Source organism: Aphelocoma coerulescens, chromosome 11 (assembly GCF_041296385.1).
Source record: "Aphelocoma coerulescens isolate FSJ_1873_10779 chromosome 11, UR_Acoe_1.0, whole genome shotgun sequence".
In the NCBI taxonomy this organism is placed as follows: Eukaryota; Metazoa; Chordata; class Aves; order Passeriformes; family Corvidae; genus Aphelocoma; species Aphelocoma coerulescens.
The window spans coordinates 8999477-9024965 of record NC_091025.1 but is presented as its reverse complement, the minus strand read 5'-3'; the positions used below and the strand labels follow the sequence as shown (position 1 = coordinate 9024965).

General features: G+C 45.2%; 1 protein-coding gene across 7 annotated transcripts in view; it reads left to right on the top strand.

Moving 5' to 3' along the window:
• The window catches only part of NECAB2 (N-terminal EF-hand calcium binding protein 2), an 81472-nt gene that overhangs the window by 7842 nt on the left and 48141 nt on the right, over positions 1 to 25489 (top strand). For 4 of the 7 annotated variants that reach the window (XM_069027090.1, XM_069027088.1, XM_069027086.1 and 1 more), the window contains exon 2: positions 6151 to 6175. In XM_069027090.1, the coding sequence (XP_068883191.1) occupies positions 6151 to 6175 (25 nt within the window). Of the gene's footprint in view, positions 1 to 4270; positions 4325 to 6150; positions 6176 to 8971; positions 9170 to 25489 lie in introns of those variants that run through there. The other 3 variants (XM_069027092.1, XM_069027089.1, XM_069027091.1) reach the window with 2 other exon arrangements.

The following is a 25489-nucleotide window of genomic DNA, read 5'->3' as shown; positions in this document are numbered from 1 at the left end:
GCTCTTATGACATTGGTCAAATCATCATAAGGGGTTGGGATTGAGCAAGGGGTCTGTACCCATCCTGTGCCCACCCTCAGGTGCCTTCTCTGGGTCTGCTCCAGCTGCAAGAGCCCAAGGCTCAGGGCTGGCAGCATGTGCAATCTGCTGCAGGTATTCCCACTCACACCAGATGCTGTGGGTGGACACTGGATATCCAATGCTTTCTGCACCCATGAGGACAAACTCCCTTTATCAAAACTGTCACAGTGCTACTCCAATCCACATGTGGAGATGGTGGCATTTCCAGTCAAGAAAAAATCCTCAATGTCACAACACTTATGAAAAGGAGGATATATTATGTGGGTGTATATTCTCTGTGGGTAAGCCAGTGTGAGATCATATTTGCTGAGTGTGGATGAGTGCACGTGCAATACAGAGCTGAGGTGGATGCCTCTCAAGGCATAGGAAATGTCTAGGCAGGTATTGTTCTGTCTGGGAGTACTTCAGAGCTGGCTGACCAACTGTCCTTGCTCATCTCTTCCTGCCTTCCTGTCACTGCCAAAAGCCTGTGTTGACAGCAGAGGTGTGAACTCCAGAGCATGTGAGGCCTGGCCAGTCACAGCAGCTGCAAGTGAAGATGCTCCATCTGGTTCACAGCTCATCTCCTGCTTGGCATCTAAAGTAGGGATCAGCCCTGGCTATGGGTGAGCATCCCCACGGCAGGACTGTGAGCCCCAAGCAGCCTCCCTGCCTCCTTTCTTGCTGATGGGGACTAAATGCATTGATTTTTGGCTTTATTTTAAACACTCATGAAGAATACAGTTCCATTTATTGCAGGTCAGATGAAGCTTTCTGCTTTATATACTCTGTCTTTTGCTAAAAACTAATTTTGACCCATATCTGACTTTTTTATTCTTTTACAGGGTCAGAAAGATAATTTCAAATCCATCTCTCCTTCTTATGGCTTCTCTTTCACCCTCTCTTATGTGGCCAAACCTTGTTTGTGCTTCTTCAGCCCCATGGGATTGAGTGAGGTGTCTGGATAGAAGATAGAGAGTTTGATTTGTGCCAATGGTGCATTTCCAAACATAGATCCAGAACTGCCAGTTTTCCAACTGTTTTGTCAATGACAGGATTTCCAGTGCAGTCCTTAACAGCAAGGCTCTTGCAGCCACAGGAATCCCAGGAATCCCTTCTCAATCTCTTCTGTTTTGACCTTTTTCCTTCTGTTTTCATTTTGTTTGTTGGGATTTTATTTTAAAGGTTCGTTCATTCCCCTTCCTTTGTCCTTGTTTACCTTCTCACTTTGAGTGAACTATTTCAGAGGGCTATTTTCCTCCTCCTTAATCCTCTCTTTGTGAAATCTGTGGTTTGATATTGCTCCCCTGAGACGTGCCTGCAGGCACAGCTGGAGAGGAGGGCCAGGGCAGGCCAGGCTCTCTTCGTTCAGGAATTGCTCACTGCAAGGTACAAAATCACACAGGAGAGTCCATCTGCTCTCCTCTGATCTTCAGGGCTTTGGAAATGGGTGCTTGAAATGAAGCTGAACGGAAAAGTAACTTCTAGTGCTGAACATCAGCAGGTCAGAACATCAGATGCAACTCTTACCTTTCTTGTGCAACTTTTATTTAGGACAGCTAGGTAAAGTCTAAAGAGAAGGTAAGAGTGAAAGCAGAGGCTGGGACATGGTGTCAGCTGCTCTTCTCTTGGGGAGGAAGGGAAAAAGAAGAAAGATTGCTTTGAAGTGGGAAAATGCCCAGAGACCTGGAGCTCTGCAGCAGCCTTGCTTTGTGGGGAACCACTGCAGATGGGACACTATTTCCACACCAATGGCATATTCATTACTGAAACACCAAAATAAAGCCTTTCTCCTTGCACAGGGAATGCTCATTGGCCTGAGGATGTCTAAGAAGATACTCCAAAGTGACATTCATTCGTTATTTTCTCACATTATTGCCAGAAGTAGCAACAGAGTGAGGCTGTAGGAAAGGAAATTCCTTCTGATACCTCAAGTTAGAGAACTAAAGGCCATACCTGATGTAAAACCTTTTCTCCAAAGGAAGTGTCAAGACTTGTAGGGCGAGGAGCAGAAAGAAAGAACAGGAATGTAGGAATATAGTAAGAGGATTAATAATTTTTTTAGGTCTTTGTGGGTCTCTGGATGCCTTCTCATCCATAGCTTTCCTCATGCATGAGACATGATTATGTTTGTCCTCAATTCTGCACCCAGATTATGGTGGAAAACAAAATTTCAGCTCAGCTGCATTCTATTTTAAATCAACATCATATTAACCTGGTGAAGGGATAATAAACTCCACAAACCTGTAATAATTCTTGGGCTTCTTAGGGGAGTGCTTTTGTGAATGTAATAAAACTTGTGAGAAAACCTTCATTAAGCAGCCTCCAGTGTGGCATGTTCTCATCCAGGAGCTTTGAGAAGGCAGAACTAAATGTTTAAATTTGAAGCCATCATTTTGTTTTCAAGTTTATTATTACCACCAGAGTTTTGAATTGCTTACTTCTGGCAGTCAAATATCTGTAGTAGCCATTTGAGAGTACGGCAAAAACATATATTTAGAGAAAACCTATTGGAAATCTTGACACAAGTTCTTTGCTCTAGAGAAAATAGTGTTTATATTCATCTAAACCTCTGGTAAATGGGTTAAGTATGCACAGGCAGCAAACTGCATGCATTACCTGTATAAATCCTATTAAATGGCTTGATGCCCATATTGTGGGCATCCTGTGGGCTCGCTGTGTCACTTAGCCTGTGCTTCAGGAGTTTTGCTTAACAGCCTCAAAGCACAGCTGATGGGGGAGATGGTTGCTGCAGTACTTGAAGTGGATCATTTCTCATTTACCATCTGAAATCCGTGCGTTGTCCCGATGGTTGGAGAACTGGAGGTGATGGAGCGGAAAGAGCATCCCTGGTCAGGCTGCGCAGCGCGGCGGCTCCTGCTCCGTGAGCCCCGCGCCCGTGGGCTTGTTCCTCGGCCGGCTGCGGGCACAGGAAGGCAATTGCTGCTGGGGCCTGGCAGGACAGGGCACTTCTCCATCCATATTTCATTACCTCCTCTCTCACTGACCTCCAGGGCTCTGCTTGACTAAGTCTAAGTGGCTTTGCTGCTGAGTGAGGATGTCAGCAATGGAGCTGCTGGGAGCCTGCAGAGTGGCTGCGGGTTGGATGGGCTTTGCAGCCTCTGTGCTGGAGATGACGCAGCATCCTGACTTGTATCCCCTTCTTCTGGAGCTGGTGGGAGCTGTCACTGCCCCTGGCTCCCTGGGAGCCTGGCACCTTTGTGGGTTTGCTTTCTGGCCCATAGGGGAGCTGTGGGGGGCTGTGGTTTCCCTTCCATCCCCAGATCTTACACCTTTCCCTTATGGAAAGCCCACCACCTCCTTCCCACAGTCGAACAACTAATCCAAGACCTGAGCAGAGGGTGTCTTTGGGCTGTGTGGGGGAGGGCACTCTTCTTTTCTGACCTAGAACATAAATCCCAGGTCTTCACAGCAGCAGCATTTTTGGCAGCACTGCCAAGCTATCACAGACTATATTACATCTTTATCAGCCTCCCGATGCTCATTCCAGTGTTCATACCTTGATGCAGTGCCTGCCTGTGCTGACAGATGACTTTGTCTTAAATTGTTTTTTCCCTCCAGGTGTCCCAGTTTAATTTTTTTTATGTGTGCAAATTGTAGGTGGTTCAATTAAGTTGAAAGAATAAATCCTGCTCATTAGCAATAAAAAAACCAAGCAGCTTGGTCCTGTAGAATAAACTTTGATAAGTAACAGAGCCGATGTGATCTTTCATCAACACGTTCATTTACAAATAGTCATACTTTAGGGAGTATCTGGGAGAGTTAAAGCCCTAAAATGTTCACTTAGTGAAGGTGGATAAAAATACTTCAATTTCTGAACATTTCTTCCATTTCTTAATTTATTTTTTTTTCCTGTTGCTCCAAGTATTCCTTGCAAGGTTATCAGCTCTGCAGAGCAGAGCATGGCAGGTTGAGCCTTTCTCCCTTTTTAATCTACACTTTACCTATTGGTTTTGCCTTTCCAGTCTCCCTCTGCCAGCTGTGCTTAGTGGGATGGTGATCTCTCAAGGGACCTCAAAACAGGCATTGCTGCTTCTGTGTTAGACTAGCTGTAATACCTTTGTTTCAAAGCAGTGGGAAGAGCAACAGAAGGATGTATTGATGAAAGAAAAAGCCCAGAAATAATCAACATCCAGGAAGAGAAGTACATCATCTGGAGGTGCTCATGAGGAGTGAGGATTTGGGTGCCCAAGCCATGAAAAGAGGAATATTTCATGCAGTGGGCAGGGCATATTGAGCACAGGTGAGGGATATGTGCTAAAGCCACACAGCTTGCTGGGATCCTGCTGGGATTTATTCCTTCTTCCCATAGACAAGACATGACTGGCTGGCCTTTTAAAAGCCATATTTAATTTCAGTGAAATCTGTAAGTATGGAGAGAGGTAGGATTTTCCCCCCAAGAAACTTCTAATTGCTCTAAAAAAATGGAGGTCAGCACAAGAGAAGTTTTGATGTGGTCACAAGCTGTAACCCTTGTAGGCAGTTTCCATGACTCCCAACACTTTGGTTTGGCTCAGGCAGAGGGGTTTTGCCTCTGCTGAAGTACACCAGAAAGTCCTGCTTTGACTCTGCCCCAGGCTGCATAGCCTCACAAGAACTTTGGACAAAAGAATGATTAATGTTCCTTAATTAAGCCATATTCAGTGAAATAGCATATTCTGCAATTCAATTTGTCTCTTGGGGTTCTTGTTTTGTGCAGCAGTTTCTCTTCTGATATTTTATTTTTTTAATGGTTTTGTGACCCAGAAAATATGAGGTTCTATTTTACGGCTGACTCTGATCTGTCTTGCTGGTGCTTTTATTCCCTCCTCAGGGAAATTTCTTTGTACAACTAAAATCTCTGCTTCTGCTCAAATTAATAGGGTCAGGCCTGAAGAGATGATGAGAATATTTTACCTTTTCTGCCCATGTTAATTTTTTGGTAATTTATGACCTGTGCCAGTGGCCATTTTCGGCAGGAACCTGTAAGGTTCCAGCCTTCACACAAGCCTTTTGCTATTAATTGCATTGGCAAAGACAGTAGAGCAGAACAGCACAGCCCTGGAGAAGTAGATAAAGGATGTAACTTAGGCACACAGAAGTCATGCAAGACACAAGAAGGATGCCAGCTCAGCTCTGAAAGGTTGACAAAGAAGAAGTTATGCAAAACAAAGATATTGCATTTAGTCAAAAGTGGGGGATGAGGAACAGCCACCTAAAAAGGACATCAAACATTGAAGACAGACCCCAAAGATCCATATGAGAACTTCTGATAAGGGTGTGAATATGTAAAATAAAGCAACCATATGCATCAAGTAAGTGAGGACAGCTAATGAATGTGTAACCAGTGTGCATGATAAAAACTCTGCTTACCCAACACTCGATTAGAGGAAGGACCCCCAAAGTGACCAGCTGATTTTGGTATCAGTATTAGGGGACTGCTCCTCAGAGGAGGCCAGTGAGAAAAATAGCAGTTTTTTCTGCCCTCCTTCTCCCCAGCAAGTTCTACAGTACTACACATTATTGCAATTTTTTTCCTTCTGAAATGGCTATTTGATTCCTCTCTGTGGGCTGTTCCTCCACACTGTAGTTTTAAGTCTAAATATAATCACCTTCCCACACAGGAGACTTGCTTTTTAAAAAATTGTTGTAAATAATTTTTCTTTCAGAAGTGCAGAGCTGTGCAACTTGGTTTAAGAGACTTTATTGACTCCAGAGAAATTGTCTGGACTGGCTGCACGGCTGTTGTAATTTTTTTTAGTGTGTATTTTTCTGGTGTTGGATCCACGGTTTCAGCTTTCTTAAGTGAGGGAGGTGCTGGAGGGCTGAAAGCATTTCCACCAGTTATCCCAGAGGCAACCATGCTGGTGCTGTACCTGGCAGTGATTGTCCATCAAGTTGCTCTGGGGGAGATCAGCTGAGTCTTGGGAAGGGTGAGCTCAGTGGAGCACCTGAATTGGGTCTTGAGGGGTTGGAGCACTTGAACCTGTCCTGTGTGTGGGGCTGAATGTGGTCCTGGTGCAAAGGGCTTCACCCCCTCGTGTTGGACAACATAGTAAACATGTTTCTCTCTCTCTCTTTCAATTCTAGATTTTCAGAAGAGCTGACAAAAATGGTAAGTCTGTGAATTCATGCTTCACATTTCTTGACTGGACTATTGTCAGTATTACCATTTTTCCTGGTAGTAACATCCAAATGTTTAAATGTTATTCAGTTTACTTGGTCTGATGCTGATACAGTTAAAACATCAGAAAAGGTTTCATTACTTTTTTGGAAAAGATATTCTTAGAGCAGAAGTGATACTGGTGTGCAAGTTGGCATGGCAGAATCCACCAGATTTAGTGCAATTTCACAAAAACAATATAAAAATAAATCACAGGTAAGTGGTAAATGAGGATCCACCCCTTGGTAATCTTGAAGTAGCTTTGAAAAGCAGACCTAACTTGTGAATATTAATAATTTGGTCCCTGAGGGACTGGGCCCACACATCAAAGGGCAACACATACTGATGTTGCTTTCAGTCTGTGCCTGTGGAAAGCTGAACACCTGCACTGAGCCCAGCCAAGTCCTTACATGGGGAATAACATGGATGAGTCTTCATTAAAAGACTTGGAAGGAGGGAACTGGTAAAATAACAAGCTTAAGGAAAGAAATCAGTGGGTCCAATTCCAGGATCTTTCCCACCCTGAAAAGCAGTTAGCTCTTAGATAAAATCCCAAGAGCTAGTATCTATTCTTTCCCTGTCGTACAAGAAGAAGATTAAACATGCATCAAAACTCTGTGTGTTTGCAGTGGGACGTGTGGGAGGATTGTGCAGAGGAGCACAGGGGAGAGTTTGTTTGTTCCCTTCCAGCTTTAAAGGAGGGACACCTGATCTCTGCAGGTGCCCATAGATGTGTATCCTTGCTGCCCTGGGTAAGGAGGGTGCTGTCAGCTGGCTCACAAATAAGCAGTAAGTGCCATGCAGCTGTGGGCATTTCGTTATGGCAACTGACAGAGTAATGAGATACTGAAATTCGTTGCTTAGAAAAGTTGAGCAGTTGTGTGATGCAAGGAGAGTGGAGAGGAAAAAATGAGTTTGTGTTCTTGGCAGCAGACTGACTGAGTTCAGAGATGGTGCTGGGCAGGTATTTGAACTGCTAAGGGTGGGAGCAGGGAGTGAGGAGACCAACACCACTGAGCACAGGCAGAGAAGGCAATTGCTCTTCTGAAATTTGTCCTGCCTCTCCTAATCCTTGACGGGCACTGCAGGGAGAGCAGCTGGATCTCTCAAGAGAGGCTCGATGCTCTTTGATGAAGGAGCTATCTCCATCTCTGCTTATACTCTCACTGCTTGCAGTGCAGGTGACCTACAGCTACAGTGTTTGGGCAGCACAGCAGGCACTCTCCATGGGACTAATGCTGCCCTACCCTTTTTATGGAATCTGGAGGACAGGCCGTCACAAAGCAGTCTGGAGTTAAGTGGCACCTCTACCCCCAGGCTGGCTCCTGCGAGGTGACACACTGGAGCATGTGTCAGGCTGGGCATCACTGCTCTCCAGTCCCTGGGAGCAGGGCTGTCTCTGTGATCCTGGGGCTCTCCTCTGAAGGACTGTACATCCTGCAGTGGTTCTCCTTACGTTTATTTAGATGCTGCTTTTTTCTTGGCACAACACTAGCCTTGCTAGCCATGATGACCAGTTTTACCAGCCATTCATATCTGCTGAACTCTGGATAACAGAGTTTGCCACTCTTTGTAATTAGCTCAGTGTGTTCCTCTGTAACCTCTTAGGGTCATAGCTCCCCACAGCCCCTCTCCAGCCTCCTGCAGCTTACAGCAGCTGCTGCAGGAGATGTGCAAGAATATTTCCCTTGATACAGCCTCTCTGAAAACTAGAGCTCAGAGGTTTCCAGAGCCAGAGGTAATATCTTTGTATTTAATATCCCTGAGGATCTCTTTTTCACAGTTTTCTCTTTGACATTCTGGACTTGAATTTATTGATTTGTTGAAATTCAGCCTATTCATGGCTTTATCTGTTACAGCTCCAAGGAACAGTGGAAGCGTCAGTCTGCTGCTTTTATGTCTCACAGCAGGTGCTGTGCACAGCCCTCTGCAGAAGAATGAAAATCTCACACTTTCCTTTTTTGTCAGAATCCCAGGATGGGGCTCTGAGCCCTGGACAGACTGTTAAAAACACAAGTCCACAGATTACCAAAATATTTTACTCTGTTAACATGCTTCTGTGGTCTCCACACCTGCAGAGGTTCTTGTCTGGCAGGAACTTTGCTCTTTCTAATTAACCAGCTGAGATGGATCATTATCCAGTGCTGTGTGATGGTGGCATACTGGGGAGAGAGCTCCCAGGGCAGGGAGTGCTGGCAGCTTTACCCAGAACTGGCAACCCTTGCTTTCCTCAGCTGTGCCAAAGCCACTCCTACAGACCTGTGTAGGAACCCTACAGAAACAGGGCAGGGGAAGATCTGAACAAAACTTCTGCTCTTGACATCTAGTTGAACTAGAACATCTCATTTAACTTTTCCCATGCAGAGATCAGATGATTAGAGGGTCACCTAAAAGGCAAAGGAAGGGATTGTAAGATTAAGGAGTAGTCTCATTTAATGTGCAGTAAAGAGGTCATAAATTTGGAAATCTTTTCAGCATCTTGATTTTTTTTCCCCCAGCCTGGTAAAAATGGCACATATTGTGTTAAACAGCATGGCTGGTTCAGACACAGTAACTATGGAGCCTGATTGTGTGAATTTAAGAGCATCTCCCTCCTCCCCCTTTCTTCCAAACCTTCTCCACATAAATTGTTAATTCATGTAAAATTGGATGTCCTTGCTGCAAGATGCTAAGCCACATTATTGCCCCTGCCATGTTCAGGTACTTGTACTTAGGTGATTTGATTGGGTGCCTACATGTACTAAAAGGCTGCTAATGAAGCAGCTCTTGCTTGTTAGAAGACATCTTGGTCTCCTGCTCCAGAGAAGTGAGATTCTGTCTATAATGAGCTAAGTTCCCAACCTTTTCCCCAGTGATAATATCAAACAGCTGGATTTACAACTATCTACATGATAAACTCAGAAAGTGGTCTGCATAAGACACCTGGAAATGATGAGCACATTGGAGGTAACTGCATAAACTGACAAATGGTCTGAAAAAGGGAGAAGGGCTGGGGTGTAAGCTGGCAGTGAATAACTCAGCTCCAGTCATCCTTTGCAGGGGCATGGCTGTTAGTCATTCAAAATAATCTTTTTCTTTTGTGTAGGAGTGTTTTTCCTTTCTCTGCTAATAAATCCACCTACTGTCTTGTAATCCTCCCAGTCCCAGTAAACAATACTTAATCGTTTAATTGGCATGTGCTGGGAAAACTGAGGCATCTTATTTTAGGATGGTGCAGCAGAGCTGTCAATCATCTGAGTTATCTACTGTGTACTTAATCCTCTCATTAGAAAGCTGCTAATCAATTAAATAGCCCAGGATTCCCTTTGAAAGATTAAAAGAGTTTTATTTTGACAGAATAGCGTGTCTGCTAACAATTCATTATAGATATGCATCTTCCCCAAAACTGATGTTTTATCTGGAAATCTCCGACTCACTGCAGCTACCCAACCCCCATGCCCTGAGTGTAACTAAATGCCAAGTGCATCCAGCTTTAATCTGTGGTTTAGTTTGGTGGGTTTTGCTGTCATTATTAGATCCTGTTCATGGAAATGGTCATCAGTCTGACCCATCCATGGGTCTGACTTGCCAGGCAATGGGGTTAGGTGGTTTCCTCTGGACCTCTGTCCTGGAAGATGAGAGATACAAAAGGAAATATGCCAAAAACTTGGCATATGGTTGTAAAACACCTACAGAAAATGGCAGGAGGAGCTGGCAGTGGTGCAGTGTTTCACCTGATAGTGACCAGTGCTGAGTATTGTGGTTCAGTCAACCTGGCATCTTCCTGTTGCTGCTGTCCTTGTGATTTCTGTACTAAGAATGAGCCCAAACTGTTCTGGTTCTCCCTTGAAACTATCATATCCAGAGAAGGTGTGGATGGGAATGAAGCCATTGAGCATATGCTGTCTTGAATAGCTTCTGTTATCAAAAATGAAATACAATGAAGTGTGAAGAAATCCAGAGTACAAATGCTGAGAGGAGGTTTCAGTGTTCAGTTGATCTGAAAGGCCTGTAGAGGACGTAGCAGAGCTAATAAAGGATAAAAAAAACAAAGCATGAATGAAGCAGGAATTGGTGGTTGGAAAGGGCTTTTTGGTTAAGAGCCATGAGGGCAATGGCATTGTGCCCATTTCTATCCCAGTAGGGTTTGTCCTTCAAGTAGCTGCACACAGATATCTGTTAGTCACTTAAGAGCTCATTAAATGAGATTTATGCTGCTATTCTGTGTAAGGAGAGGTCTGCACATCCCTGTGTTACAAGTCTCATAGCAAATTACACTACAAACCACAGGGGCACAGAGAGAGCTCCTGGCAAGCAGGGAACGTAAATAGCTTCGCCCATCAGCATCAAAACAAACTGGCCAAGGAGCCTGGTCAGCTGCATGTGGGGTTGTGCCCTTGTGAGGAGAATAAGCTCTGCTGCTTACACATGAACTGGCAGTGCTGCTCTGCCCGGTGGCTTTGTGGCCGTGGTGCCACTGCTGACCGCCTTGTACGGGGACCCCACAGGCCTCAAAAGCTGGAAAAAGGCAGAAAAACAAAACTAAGCAAATGAAAAGCTTCAGGTACATGCCTCAGCCCCAGCTTGAGATGTTCAAGAACTCAAGTTCTTCATAATGTTCAAGAAGGCCTGTCGTAAGCATCACTTGAGTAGAAATCAGTCTTGTTAATCACCAGTACACAAAGGGAGTGAGGTTTCCCCCATGGATCATGTTTCTTGATGAAGGGATGGTGGTGGGAGAGCAGGCAGAGTCCTGGGCCTTCAGCAGCAGGAGAGGGCTGAATGAATCCTGGTGTAGTGGGTCTCCAAAAGAACACGTGGGTGAAGCTACCAGCAACTTCCAGCCCTTCACAAATGCTGTGTGTCTGTCCTGAGTGTCTTGTTTGTAGGCAGAGACAGTTCCTCTGAGGACTTTAGGGATCTGGGGAACTTGCAGGATGTTTAGTGGTAATAGCTCTCAAAGTCTCACCCACATTTTCCAGACACCACTTGGAGAAATTATTTTGACTCCCTCTAGTGAGCCTAAAGTAGGAAGAAATGGGTGTTTTATCTGTGGATGTGCTTAGAGCTCAAATTCACAGCCACTGGACTCAGGTCATCATGTAAATGTTTCCTTTTCCTCCTTTCACTCTGAGAGTGCCCCTTGCTGATCTTGAGTTTAGTACAAAAATTGGGGCAAAATGGAGTGAAAGTGCCTCTTCAGTCCTGGCAGTGTGGGAGCACAGAGAAATTCACAGAGAGAGGGATGGAGAAAAGTATCACTGATGAGCAGATTGTCCAAAGACCCCGTTTTTAGCATGGTAATTGTCTACAAGTTGTTTTTAAGACTTGAAATACTTATCTTCCCCCTTCTCCCATGAATTTGAGGCCCTTTTAGAAAACACACTTGCAGGAGACTTGAATGGTGGTAAGCAACTTGGACTTTAATAACATGGCTTTCAAGGCATCAAGGAAGAAAATTAAAGCATTGTGATTTTGGGTGCTTTTACTGGATCTTAAAAAGATGCCAAGTTAGGGCACTGATATCTCCATATACATATAAACAGTATCAGAATAAAAAGACCCTGAACACCTCATAAGCCTCTTGTTGCACACGTAACTCTTCCTTCCACAGTCACAAGTCTTCACCTATGGTGAATTGTGCTTTTACTGAGAGCTCTTGGGTGTTTTGCAGTCCCTGCCTTAATGGGCTATCACTCTTCAAAACCACTTATTTCTAGACCCAGGTAATTACCTTCTGCATGGCCACTGCTCCTCATGTGCTGGGAAAACCTTGAGCTATTCATATCCTGCTGGTGCATCTAAATTAAGTCATTAGTTCTCAGTGAGAATATTTATAATTCTTGCATAACAAAACCAGTATTAGCAGCCACCCACATATAAGTAGAAAATTTCAGTGATGAATCAGGTTTTGTAAGTATGGATAAATCTGATAGGTTCTTCCATGACCAGATGATCAGTCGAAATGTATTTATCTTTGTCTTTTAAATAAATAAAAAAGATTTGCATTTAGATAGTCTAGGTTTCATGTGACAATCAAAAGGCACCTTGTAAGACTGCGTAATGACCTTTATTTACAAGGAGAATGTTTGAATCTGCTTTCAGTTCTTTAGATTCCTGTATCACCCAAGCTCTGTCAGTTACCCTTCCAAGTCCTTGCAAAGTTCACAGCACGTGGTTTGGAAGGGATGACATCTGCTTAAACTGGGACATGCTGGTCTCAAAATAATAAACAAACCTATCCATCAGATGATGAATTTTGAGATCATGTAGGAATTGTGAAAGGTGGCTGCTGGCCATGCTCCACAGGCTGTCATTAGATGTGTCCAGTACTTCTATCCACCCTTTACCACTATGAGCCTAGGAAAAGATTCTGTGATTTGATTTTCATCAATGACTGCCTGAAAAGGCACTTCCCAGCTGCTCATGCCCTTTCAGGGCTGCTTTTTTCATTCTTCAAAGATATGGGGGTATCTGGTGCATGCTGTGTGCAGCAGAAGTGAAGAACTGGGAGGTTTTAGGACCTGTTTCTCTTCTCATGTCATTTCTTGTTAACAAATTCCTGTTAGAATCAAGGAGGGGGGAATTTTTTTTTTTCTTTTTTTTTTTTTTTGCTGGACTGTCTTGATTCTGCAGAGCAGACTTTGAATTGGGTGCACTGGATTAGCACTTTTTAAACAACTGCACCCTCATGTGCTACAGGCTGAGTTATGCAGCAGCCTGGTTTAATCAGGGCTCACACGTGGTTTGCTTAGTGCAAGGCTTAAGCCAGAGAAGGTTTGAGCTGGGCAAGGTTTGGATTCAGTCCAGAAACTCCCCCAGGAACTCAAGCCAATGATGTGACAGTACATAAACTTTCATTTCCACAACATGCCCATATTCCACCTATTTCTGCACAGCAGCAATTTATGGCCCATCAGTGTCCAAAATTGTTATTTCTGTCCTGTTCCTAAAGCCTTTTCCTGCTGAGAGAACAGTCAACCAAAACAGAAAGTACTGTAAGATCCCTCATGGACAGTGGGCAATGGGGGCACTATTGGTCTCAGTGTGACCACCACATGTAGGGAATGGGATTGGGGGATTATAATGAGCTGGGAATATTCCTCTGTTTAAACAGAGTGCAACTGGCTTGCTGACACTTCAACTGATATCTGATAGCTCAGGTACCTGACTGATATTGTACAGAATGTGCTTTCCTCATTATTTAAGGTACTTTGCAGGTGGCCATCTCCTGTGTCCTTGCCCTTTTGCTGTAAAATCTGCAGCTAGAATATCAAACCTGACTTAAAGGAAAACTTAGAAAATCAGCTTTATCTAATATTTGGCCTCCTTCAGGTGTGCTTGCTGCCTGTGGTGCTTGCTGCCTTGTGCCTGTAAAATACATTCAACCACAAGGTCCTGGTTGCCCTTTGTGCCCAGCACCATCCCTTCTTGTGGCTGCTGAGCCTTTCTTTCCATTCTTTCTCAAAAATTGAGCTGCTGAGCAAAATCTATGGTAAAAGCCATTAACTGCTGTAACCTTCAAGGCTTACTGTTATTTCTGCATTGGCAATAAATGGATTTGAACCTCAGAGTTAGTCAGACGCCCAAACATGCAGTCTTTCCCAGTTTCATATAAGGCTACACCTCAGTCTATTAAAAACTTAGATGATGCTACTGACCTGAAGGGTCATCTTCCTGTGAGCACAGTCTGGGCAGAAGTATCAGCCCTTGGGTCTCTGCTGACCTCTGCTCTCTGCTGGACCACACTCAGAGGGCTCAGATGCAGAGGAGCAGACTAACTCAGAGCTTTTACCTTGGAAACCACACACCAGTCTGCCCCACACGTGGATTTCCAGTCTGACCCATCAGCTGAGCCTTCTTGCTGTCTGTGTTTGTCCCTGTTAGAGGTTCAGACCTGCCTGCCCACAAGCATCTTCCTGTGGTTCATCAAACCTCTTGCCCTCAGGAGCTGTTGCTCCCTGTGCTCAGTAAGTGCTGATCTGGCAGGGCAAAGAGATGCCCGTGTTTGGGCTCTGCTCCACACACTGGGCAGCGGGGCAGGGTAGCTGTGTTCAGCCTTTAGGGTGGGTTCTGTGTGCGTGATGGAGCCTGTGCATTTCTACAGGCAACGCTCTTTTCCTGCTCTATCTATTCTGTCTCTCAGCTCCTCCTTTTAGTTCCTTTAGTACAGAAGACAAACAGCAGCTGTGAGTGTCCCCGAGAGATGCAGGGAGGGGACATGGGGCAGGGGTTACTGCTTTAGCCTGGCAATTTGGAGCAGAGCACTTGATCTGGAGGGCAGCGTTTCCAAAGGCTCCTCTCGGCTTTGAAGTGCGCCAATTAAGGTCTGACATGTGATACAACCCAAAGAAGATGGAGTTTATTTTCTTCTTCTCTGTGGATTGGCAGGTGTGGGTTTTCTTCTGCAAGCCCCATTAGAGGCTTCAGCTGGACAGGAGTAAACGGGATATATTATTGTAAGAGATTTAATTATCATGTTGCAAATTGTGGAGGGTGGGAATAAGGGATCGTGGTTTACCAAGGAGACTTTTAAAAGCTGCTCAATTAGCTGAGAGAATTTTAAAAGATGTTTCTTTCCAGAGGCAAAGTTGAGAGATTTAATTGGGGGCTGCACAGCAAATGTGTGTACATGGCATGATGACAGACAGCAAAGGGCACGATAAAACACTTATGGAGCTATCACCTACTTGCAAACCCTACCCAAAAAATTTAAGTTTCATTGATAGTGCCTTAAAAAGTGGTGGTTCTTGCCCTGTTTTTTCTGGAGTATGGGGATTGTTGACCTGGAGAGACACGGCTGTAGGTACCCTGACAGCCATTTCAGTTGAAACATTATATTCACATATTTTCCTTGGCCATGGGAATCTGCCCTGACATCTCTTCTGAGTTCATGACACAAATCCTGAACTGATTCTAGCTCCTCATCTGGGCCAAGGGGTTGGGAGCATCCCTATGGTCTGGCTCAGGTTAATGGGTAGCAAACATCAAAGAGGAGATAAAGGCAGCATAGCTGGGCATGCTCAGGAGATGACAGCCACGAGCACTTCATGGGTCTGCAGAGGTTTGGCTGCACCAGGAGGACCCGACACCTGTGGACAGGGACATAAACAGTGCAGGTTTGGTGGGGAATGGGGCATTCCCCTGCCACAGGGAAGCTGGTGGAGATGAGATGTAGCTGTGAGTATTGGCCCAGCCTTACCCCAGTGTCGTGCTCCAGTTTCAGGAGAGGAGGGTATCTGCAGGAAGGTCTGTTCTGCATGGAAAGGGCTGCACTAGGGAAAGGGAAGGCTCTGGCTATAGTGGCAAGCCAGAGGAGAGATGTACAAGGAGGATTTAACAATTTTTGATCTATCTCATTAATATCTCATCTTGCTGTATGTGGGAAACTTTTCAAACCTGTTAAGTTTTTTCTTTGTTATTGTTTTGTTGGCTTTTGTTTGGTGTTTTTTTTACAGACATGCAGTTTGGAAGTGCTTGGAAAGGACTTCTGCAGCTTGACTGGGTATCGTATCCTGGCAGATTAAACAGGTGCAGGCTTTGGGGACTCAGCTGATATGTGGCAGTGACCAAGGGACACAGCTTGTGTGTGGGGACAAGCTCTTAGGGTGGACATTTGCACTCTGAGAGTTGGGAGTCAAACCCTACAAAGAGTGGAGCCCCAACTGCCTTGTGTAGCTCTCTTCATCACCAGGCAGTGTGCTCTGCTCTCATACATGACAGGCAATGAGCTTTCTGCTTTCTTGTGCATCAGACTTTGATGCAGCTCTGTTTTGAGCCTTTTGATTAAATCCTTGTGATATCTAGTTTCTCTGCTAGATATCCATGTGAAGGATGTCAGCTGCTGTTCCCTGTGTTACTTTCCTGCTCTTCCATATTACCATCTCTCCTTCTCAACCGTGTCCCTCAGCAGGGGGATGAGGGCAGTGTGTGGGGCAGCAGGACACTGCCAGGCTCTGGAGCCAATGGTGCACTCCATGTACATGTACCATAACTGAGTTTAGAAAAAGGCCTGGTTTTGTCCTGCTCCCTTGGTGGGAGTGTGTCAGTGCCACAAGTGTTCCCCAAGCTACATTCAAAGGCATGGAGGGGCTGTGAGATGACTTTATGCAAAGGTTCAATCGGTGTTCAATGAATCTCCCTCAGGAGGGCTTGGGCATGATGCTGCCTTGGTGGAGAGATGCTCCAGCCTGGATGTTTTACCCTGTTTTGAAGTGGAGCAGTGGTGTGGTTTGTGTGCTCCCAGCATGTTACTGAGGAGTGACAGGGTGCAGGGTGACAATACACACCCAGGTGGAGGTGACGAGCGTGTGGGGCCTCCTTCAAATGCCTTTGCCACCAACAGAGGCTTCTTGTGTGACCCACACCTCATATTATTTCTCTTGCTACACCACCTAAATCTCACTAAGATGTTCTCTTGCTACTTCTCTTTCTTGGTGGCAGGGCTGTCCTATGTTTACCTTCAAGTTTAATCCCTGGGAAGCTCCCTGGGGGGAAGTGGAGCAGATCCTTGGTGGGGGAAAAGCACTCTTTTTGCCTCTTTGTGTGCATGCTCTCCTCTGCTCTTGTTGCTGTGGGAACAAGGGACAGCACTGGGCTCTGGCATCCTTTTTAATTAGGTATCTTCTGCAGATCAGCTGTATTTATTGAAGATTTTTTATTATAGCTATTAAAATTAAATAAGGCAAAAATTGAATCCAGAACAAATACACTGCTGCAAGTTATCCTCATAATGTGCTAGCAATTTTTGCCAGACAATTGTGAGAAAATATGTTCTGGCAGCCTGTGTTCAGGCAATTGGCGAGGAACAGCTATAAATCATGTGTATCTTTTTCTTCCACTTATCTTCCTCGCTCTTTTAAAATGCCAGATAACATACGTTGGAGAGAAGGGTGTATCTTACTGACTTGCAGTGGGGAAAGGCATATCTGAAGCTGAAACAATGATACATCCACAACTGTATCTCCCAGCAAGGATAATCTGATGGGCAGGAACAGCTAATCTTTTTTCATCGAGGCTGTGTTAGCAAAGAGTGAAAATGGATGTTCACAGACTGAGAAGCAGGAGCCTGAGTGTCTTTGGTTTCATGGCTGGCTGGCTGGCTGCACCATGGGAAGGTGATGTGTTGCTCTGGAAAAAGTCTGCAACACTCTCAGAAAGTTTTAGAGGAGGAAATAATTTAAAATTATTTTTTGAGTGGAACTTTCTTTTCTGTGACCCTGCTGCAGCCTCAGTGTAGAGGTGAAACCTGTCTGTGTCGGCCAAGTGCCACAGCCAAGCTGGGTACCAGCTGCAAAGGACAATGCTCTGGCCACGCTCCTGCTGCCCCTCAGCAGAACTTTAAAGGGCTGGTAGGTTCAAGAAGTGACTCAGCCTGGACTTGGGGTTTGGATCCAAGATCAGCTCACACTGCCAAGTTTCTGCCTTAATTGGATGCTGGTATTGGGGACCCCAGCCTGACAGGGTGCAGATGTGAGTGGCTTCAGCCCCTTGTTACTCATGGCTTTCTAACCTCAGTCTGTAAGAGCAGCCAGATTCTAAGGTTTTGCTATAATTATCAGAGTGTGGCTTTTGGGTGCTTCTGGTGCTTGGCACATCCACATGGGGATTCTTTTCCTTTTGCCTAAGTATTGACTCCAGGAGCCCACAGAACCTGTGCTTTAGGAACACAGTGCTTTGGCTGTGTATTGTTCTGCTGTGCCAGCACCAAAGCACAGGCTTGTGCTTGGTCTGCTAATCAAAATAAGGACACTGAGGCTTATTTTCCTTTCCAAAGGATTTTCTGTTCATCGTGGAGATGTTACTTTTGCAGCTGGCTGATTTGCTGGCTTTCAAACGTGCTACACTTTGTTAAACAAGGCTGCTTTGCCTTCCTCGCCTTTGTAGGACCATCAGCTGCTTTCTTTTTTTTTTATACATCCCTCCCCACCTTCTAAAAAACATTGAACTAATACTGGCAAAATGTTCAAGATTTAACAAAATCTTTACCAGCATATTCACATTAATAGGCTCCCCAGTATAGTATAGTAATAATAATAATAATAATAATAATAATAATAATAATAATAATAATAATAATAATAATAATAATAATAATAATGAATGGGGCAATCTGCACCCTGGCAGGCAGGAGCAGCTGCAGAGCTGCCATGGCACCACGCTGCCACCCTCCTTGGCACCAGCACCATCTGCAGAGAGAAAATGTGCAACACTCAGTAACCCCTGTGACATCCCCATGGGGTGGGATAAGAGGAAAGGAAGAATAGGGGGCAGGAAGGGACCATTAATTAATCTGAAATATTTCTGCCTGGAAAGCTGAGTTATAGGAAGACACAGCTTGCCTGGCTGGGTTTCAAGCTGGAGACCAGAGGCAGGGAATGGGGAATGCACATCTGTCCCTGGGCTTTACGGAGCTCAGGCTTTGGCTATATGCAAGCACAGCCACGTGCAGAATTGTCTTGCTATCCTTTTGTAGCTGGAGTGATAGTGGTATCAATTAATACACTTGGTATGTGTCAAACAGTGGGGGGAAAAAAGTGTGTGCTATAAGTGGAAGTACTTGCATAAGACTGTAAAAACAAGATAAAATATTTATATTTTTCAAAGAAAGGAACTAAACTTGTTTCCTCTCTCCTGCATCCTGTAATCTAGTTGTAGGAAACAGCACAGTTTAGATCTTGCAAAAGGTTTTCCTAAGCTGGAAATCAGAGGGGAAAATGGTTTTCTAGCATTTAAGTGGAGGAAGAATTAACTGAAAAGAAGTTATAAAAGTGGGGCTGTCCATAGTCAGGATTATTAAATCCTGCTATAACAGGAGCAGCATGAGAGAATGAGGTGCTAAATGCTGAAATCCCGGGGAGATGAAGGGGAAAGGAAAAACCAAGCAGTGGGAGATGTTCTTGCAGAGCACTGTCTGCAAAATTGGCTGGAGCAGGACACAGAGCCTTAAAACTTTTCAAACCCAATTGTTGCTTTCTAAATGAGGTGCCTGACATTTTAAAGGTCAGCAGCCAGGGAGAGGGTGACCGCTGTTCAGCAAATGCAACCTGACTGTGCTCGCTGCCTTGCTGTGCCCTTCACACCAGGGCTGGGGCTGCCTGATTGCCTGGGAAGACAATTTCTGTAGACGTTTCCTAGAAGGACAGATTTGCAATACCCAAAAGAGGAAGGGTACCTGATACTTTTCCCATTTCCCATTTTCCCTCCCTCTAGGGGGCTAATAAGGGGGCAAGTGGGCAAAGAAAGACGGATGGGAGGTTGAGGTTGGATTCGGGTAGAGGAGATGGAAGAAGAGAGTGTCCATTGACACCGAGGCATCAGTTAGCAGCAGACACTCCTGCCCTGCTGACAGCTGGGGCCGTGGGGTGATGGGTCACATGTGGCCCCTCAGCATGTCCCTGCTCCATCCCAGCAGGGTGAGCCCTCTCCAGGCACAGCACTCCCTGGCTGAAGGCTCAGGCTGCTCAGAGCAAAACTCAGCTGGGAACTGGCTACAGCTGAAGGAAAGATTAGCAGGGCAAACAGATCCACGTTTTTTTCAATATCAAAAGCCTTACACTCTGAATCACTGGAGCCACTCACCCCCTTCCTGTGTGTGTTTTCTGAGAGCCCTGCACTGACCTGAGCAAATGTATTCATAGAGCAAGTGACTGGATAACCAAGGCAACATAAAAGAAAGCAGTTTTCTTATATTCATAAATCAGTACAGAACAGGACTGGGCCATTGCAGTACAGACTGAGTAGGCTTTTTTTCTTTTTTCCCTCTGTCTTCCAGAATTTTAGTATTCAACTTTTAAGCCTGCAGTATGAATTTCTATGCTGGACTGCTAAACCTTTGAATTGTCAACATGCTGAGCATTTTGATCCTTTTATAAAACAAGAATGAGGATTAAATGTTTCTCACTGCACAGCTATTGCAGCAGCACTGGGTGCAGATTCACAGAGGCTGATCTTGCATTAGGAGCCATGTTGTTCTGTAGCACAGACATCCCATGGGATTTGGGCAGGTAGGAAACCACCGAGCTGATTGTGGGCTTCCTTCTGTCTGCAAAAGCACGTCAGTGTGCTCCATGAGAGAGACAGGCAAGGTATGGAATTAGCTTCTCTTTAATTAGGGTGGTCCTAGAAGGAAACAGCAAAAGTTGCATCATCTCCCACACCAAATGTCACCAAGTCCTCAGTCAGATATATCCTCTGACCAGGCACCATGGCATGGCCTGACCAGCACCCTGACCCTCACTAGCTCCACTGGTTTTGGAAGGACTGTTTTGTTTCCCAGCTCCTAGCTTATTATGTCCTTTTTTCTTGTTTTTTTTTTGTCTGTAAATGAAACACAAATGTTTCAGGTTCACATGTGTACAAAGAGGCAAACAGGTCCCTCATGAGAGGGGTGTTAATTCCTGCTAAATTCACCCATAGCTCTGTGCACTGAACCAGTCTAGAAATCCAACCTGTGCTAATAGTTTGGGAAGGCAAGAAATTTTAGTGGGTTTCCTTCAGGCAAAAGAGAGCCTGCAGAGATGTGTGCTCCTCCAAGGCTGTGATGATGCTTATCTGCTTTCTGGAAAGCTTTTTCATGGCAGGTTTGGCACTGACATGTGAGCTGGTAGTGTTGGGAGACCGAAAACATCTCTGTAAACTGCTGCTTTGATGAAGCTCTCAGCTGAGCCTTTTCCTCCACCAGGATGCTTCTTCCTTCAAATGGGTCCAATCTCTGCTAATAAATCACCTCCTCCACACGAGGAGGGTTTGATCAAACATCACAGGAGATATCATCAAGGGCTAAACCTAGCATTTTCTATTCCATTACCTAAAGCTCATAACACTCAATGTATCAAAGAAGTACAGAGTTGCCTCAAGCATTTCTATCTCCAAGCCAGGCAACCCGCCATGAGCTGTCCATGTGCAGAGTGAATCCTGAGTTTTCTTTCTTGGTTGCTGGGTTATCTTTACTCCTGCTGTAGTACTGTACTCCTGAGTAGAATAGAGCAGGGCTGTGCTCCCAACTTAGGGATCCCCAGCTTTGGGAATAAAAGATGTTAGCAATTTGGGTTTCCTATGAGTAGCTTCTATAGCATTTCCTGGCATGGTACTTGTGTGAAATCTAGATGCTGTTGGGTTTTGGTGGGAGGTTTTTTGGTGTTTTTTCTTTTTTTTTAAACTATAAAAAGATTCCAGTGATTTTGTTGCCAGAGCCTGAGGAAGCAGAAGAGAGCTCCAATGAGTGTGGTTTATCCTGTAAACTGTTATGCATAACCCTAAGTGCTGGAGGCCCTCAGTGCCATTGCTCTCCTGCGTAAATTTGGTTCTGCCAAAAGCAGATGGGTCATGCTTCACCCTTATGTCAGACAGCTTGTGTGTCTTGACTTCCATGGGCCACATTGCTCTTTTTCTCCTCCTTCTGCACAATGCATTGGTTTCTCAGCTGCTTTTTCACACTAGCTGCCAGTGCTTCCCCCCTCTCCTCTCCAGGCATCACCTTTGGGCTTCATAAGACCTTAAAGAGAAAAGAAGAGATGAGAGCAGCAGTTCCCTGTGCAGAGGCTGCAGACAGGGCTGTCCTGCTGGGTTTCAGCATGCCAATATGAGCAGTGTTCCCATGCAGTGGAGCACTTGGATCCGGGTTAAGCCTGGGTGGTGGCTTGGGGAAGTTTTGCATCACGAGGTTCTGCAGAAGGGTCTGGAAGCATCTCCCTGCACTGTCCATGTGCCTCTCCTTGGGATCTGTCTGATGCCAAGTTCTCAGTTATGCTGGGAAAGGCTGCATGCTGCTCCAGGTCGCATGGCTGCAGCAGATGCTGCTGAGATGGCGTGGAAAAATTGTGAATTCAGCAGACGTTAAGTAGCACACGGCATTAAAAATTCACAAAGACTTCTCTGAAACACTGTCTCCAAAGAAGCATTTTAATGAGCTGCAGCAGGGCTGGGTGAGGGAGTACAGAGACCCTTCCCCAGCACTGTGTTAGGAACAATCCCATGCACGAGTCACCCCAGTGGTTTGTGCATTTGTGGTTCTCAATTTTCAGTGAAAAACTGCAGCAGAGGGTTTTTTCTGTTCTTTTCCTATTTAGAAACTCAAGGACAACTTGTTCAGGTTTGCTGTGGAAAAGCAAACTAAAAACAGAGAGGCTATTGTCAGTGTTCAGGGGAAGATATAAGGATTAAACTGAAACAAAACTTGAAATACTTTAGGTCTGGGATTTTCAAATATTCCTTTGAAAGCTTTCTTTAAGAAGAGAAGCAAGATGACCCCATTTTTCCCTGGGGAAAAAAACAAAAAAAACAACGACTTGTAGGCATTTTTCCAGTGGCTCTGTCCTTCAGATATCCTTTTTTTCCTCATCTTTGATTTAGCCAAATTAAAGCAGGCTGAGTTGAACCACAGAGCCCGCGGGTCAGTGGCTGGGATACTGAGGACGGAAGGAACTGATGGGAGATGCTGAGATGGGCAGGGGCCAGGGGGTGCTTCACAACAGGAGCCTTGAGTTGGCACACAAGTTTGCCTCTGCCTTTTGTGCTGGCACCAGTGGGGCTTGCCTGCTTTTGCAGTTCAATCTGGGACAGAGCACACGGAGCAGGCGCTGTGGGGATGCCCTGCCTTTCGCGGTGCGAGCCGTGACCTACTTGCAAACACGGTGCCCGTGGGGTGTGGGTCGGGAGGGGTTCTGCTGTGCAGCTCCTGCTGCAGTGATTCTTGTTCTTAATGTTTTCATCATTTGTTTAAATTTGTGTTTTTTCATTTGTACTATATTCTCTACTACACGGGTCATTGCAGAAAAGACAGCAAAATACCTTGTCTTTCTCTTCCCTTAACCAAAAAGCTGGATAAGAGTTCTGGGGGTTTTATAACCTAGTTTTGAAACAAACTACAAAAGCTAAACAGAGAAGATATTAATGCTGCAGCTTTGTTAAAAGTAGAAATCTGTGATTAAAGAGGTGCTTGTTTAATTTGCTGGAGCAGAAAAAACATATTTAGATTTTGTTTTTTCTTTGCAATCTTTTCAGAGCAGATGTGCCCTCCCTGCAGGACTGCTCTGTTCTGTGCTGCTCAGATGCTTCGCTGGAGCAAAAGTATGGAATAGTGTAGAAAAGATCTGCATTGTTTGCCTTAGAGATGTTAAATATCTCTGACAGGGCTGAGACACCCATCCTGCCCTGGACAAATAGCTGGAGACACTGAGCATAGGGCTTCCATTTTTGCTGTGAAAATAAACGGGAAATGCAGAAGCTTATTAAGTGGAAGCATAAAAATAAGAGCAACTGTGGTGGATTGAGTGAGGTTTGGCTTGGCTGCTCTCCCCGTGCAGCCATGGGGAGCCAGGACAGACCATGCTGGAGACTTGCAAGAGCATTCTGTGGGGAGGGACCACTTTGGCTCTTACTTATACTGGGTCCTGAAGGAAAGACTACCCCAAAAAAAGATTTAGCTATTGGCAAAGGGATTTTTCAGAGAGGGACCATCAAACATGAGCAGTTGTTTTGTTTAGAGCCTGAAACTTTTTTTAACAGGGATTTTGAGACCACTGAGTTTCAAGAAATGAAATATTGGTGTGGCAGAAGGTCAGTGATGTAGGCTTACACCTGGACTTCACGGTTCAGGGGTTAACATCAGGAAGCAAGTAATTAATTACGCAGATTCTGCATTTGCTCTTCAAACACCTATTGAGCCCTGGCACAGGGAGCTGAATGTCCTGTATGCTGCAGATGATAAAGCAGTAGGGAAACTTCTTCTGCCTTTTGAGAATGCAAACGAGGAATCTGCTTTTCATGCCAGTTTAATTTGCTGTCTTCATCTCTGCACATCTTGTTAGCTGAATGGAAAACTGTTGATGCTGCCAGTGCAATCGGGATATTGTTCCATGGGACTGCAGAAAGCAATGAGTTTGTAGCTCTCTAATCTGCAGTAATTTGCTGCTAATTTGTCAACAGCCAACAACTCCAGTGGCCACCACATGGAAACAGCCCCGCTGCCGCTGCCTTCCTCTGGTCGGTGTTAGTGAAAGGTCACTTAGAGCACTGCTTCTCATCCATTGCAAGGGCTTTACTAAGCACAGGATAATGCTTATTTTACAAGGGGGAAACAAAATCACAGGAGAACTGTTGTAGTGACAGAACCCAGGTGGGTTTTCAGATTTTCCCACAGCTCATTCCTGACACACCGCCATCCCACAGGGACCCAGCACAGACATTGCACCCTGGGTACTGCTTCTGGCTGTGGTACTAAATCCTTCAGTTAGGCTGAAATGCAACTTCTGCTGTCAGAGATCAGGAAATCAAACCAGGTGTTATGTTTTATCTCTTGCAGTAGCCTTAGCTGAGCACTGTGCTTCCCTGGGTAGGGCAGCAGCCAAAATGCTGCCCGTGGCTCCTGTCCAGGCTGTCCCTGGGAGAGGCTGCTGTTGTGGTGTGGCAGCAGTGATCCTCACGAGCAGCTCCCAGGGAGCTGGTGGCAGTGATCCCCACGAGCAGCTCCCAGGGAGCTGGTGGCAGTGATCTCCATGAGCTGCTCACAGAGCAGCCTCTGGCAGCATCACCAGGCTGTGCCCAGATCCAGTGTGGTGCTGCAAGCCCTGCCAAGAACAGCCTCAGCCTCAGCCCCAGGGAGGTTCTCTCCCTGCCATGCCCTGGCCACACCAGCACAACACTTTTGAGAGGTAACACCATGCATTCTAATTAATTTTTCCTCTTTTGCTCAAACATTTGCCTCTTCCTCATTTTGAAGCTGAGCGCTGAGTATAATGAGCTGAAAATAGTGCAAACCCTGCCCTGGCCCTCTGAAATATTCATCTATCTGCACGTTAAAAAAAGCAAGTGAGAAGGCTGGTTAATGAGGAACAGAGGGGAATTAGGGCTGTTTGGTGTCTGTTTCTGAGCTTTCCAAGAAATCTGGATTTAATAGGCTGTTGCAGAGCTGGGGTGTACTGGAGTTGGGAGTGTTGGCTTCTGCTTCAGCTTGATTGGAACTTCCTGATCAATCATTTCAGGTTTACTTTTTCTTTTGATGTTTCTGCTAAAATATAATGATTAAGTTTGAAAACTTTGGAGCTGGCAATATGCCTGGAGCTCATAATTCACAAACGTTTCAGCTAGCACATTCCCACTCGGGCACAGAGCAGAACTACATACATTGCCTTTCTAAATCTGGGCTCTGAGTTTTCATCAATCCAAAGAGAGGACATTAACTTGGCAGGGGAGGGTGTGAGGGCCCAGTATGGACTCCAGTGTGTTTTAGGAAAGCAGGAGGTTACTGTCAGTAAGTAATGGTGTTTCCCCACATCTTAAGATGAA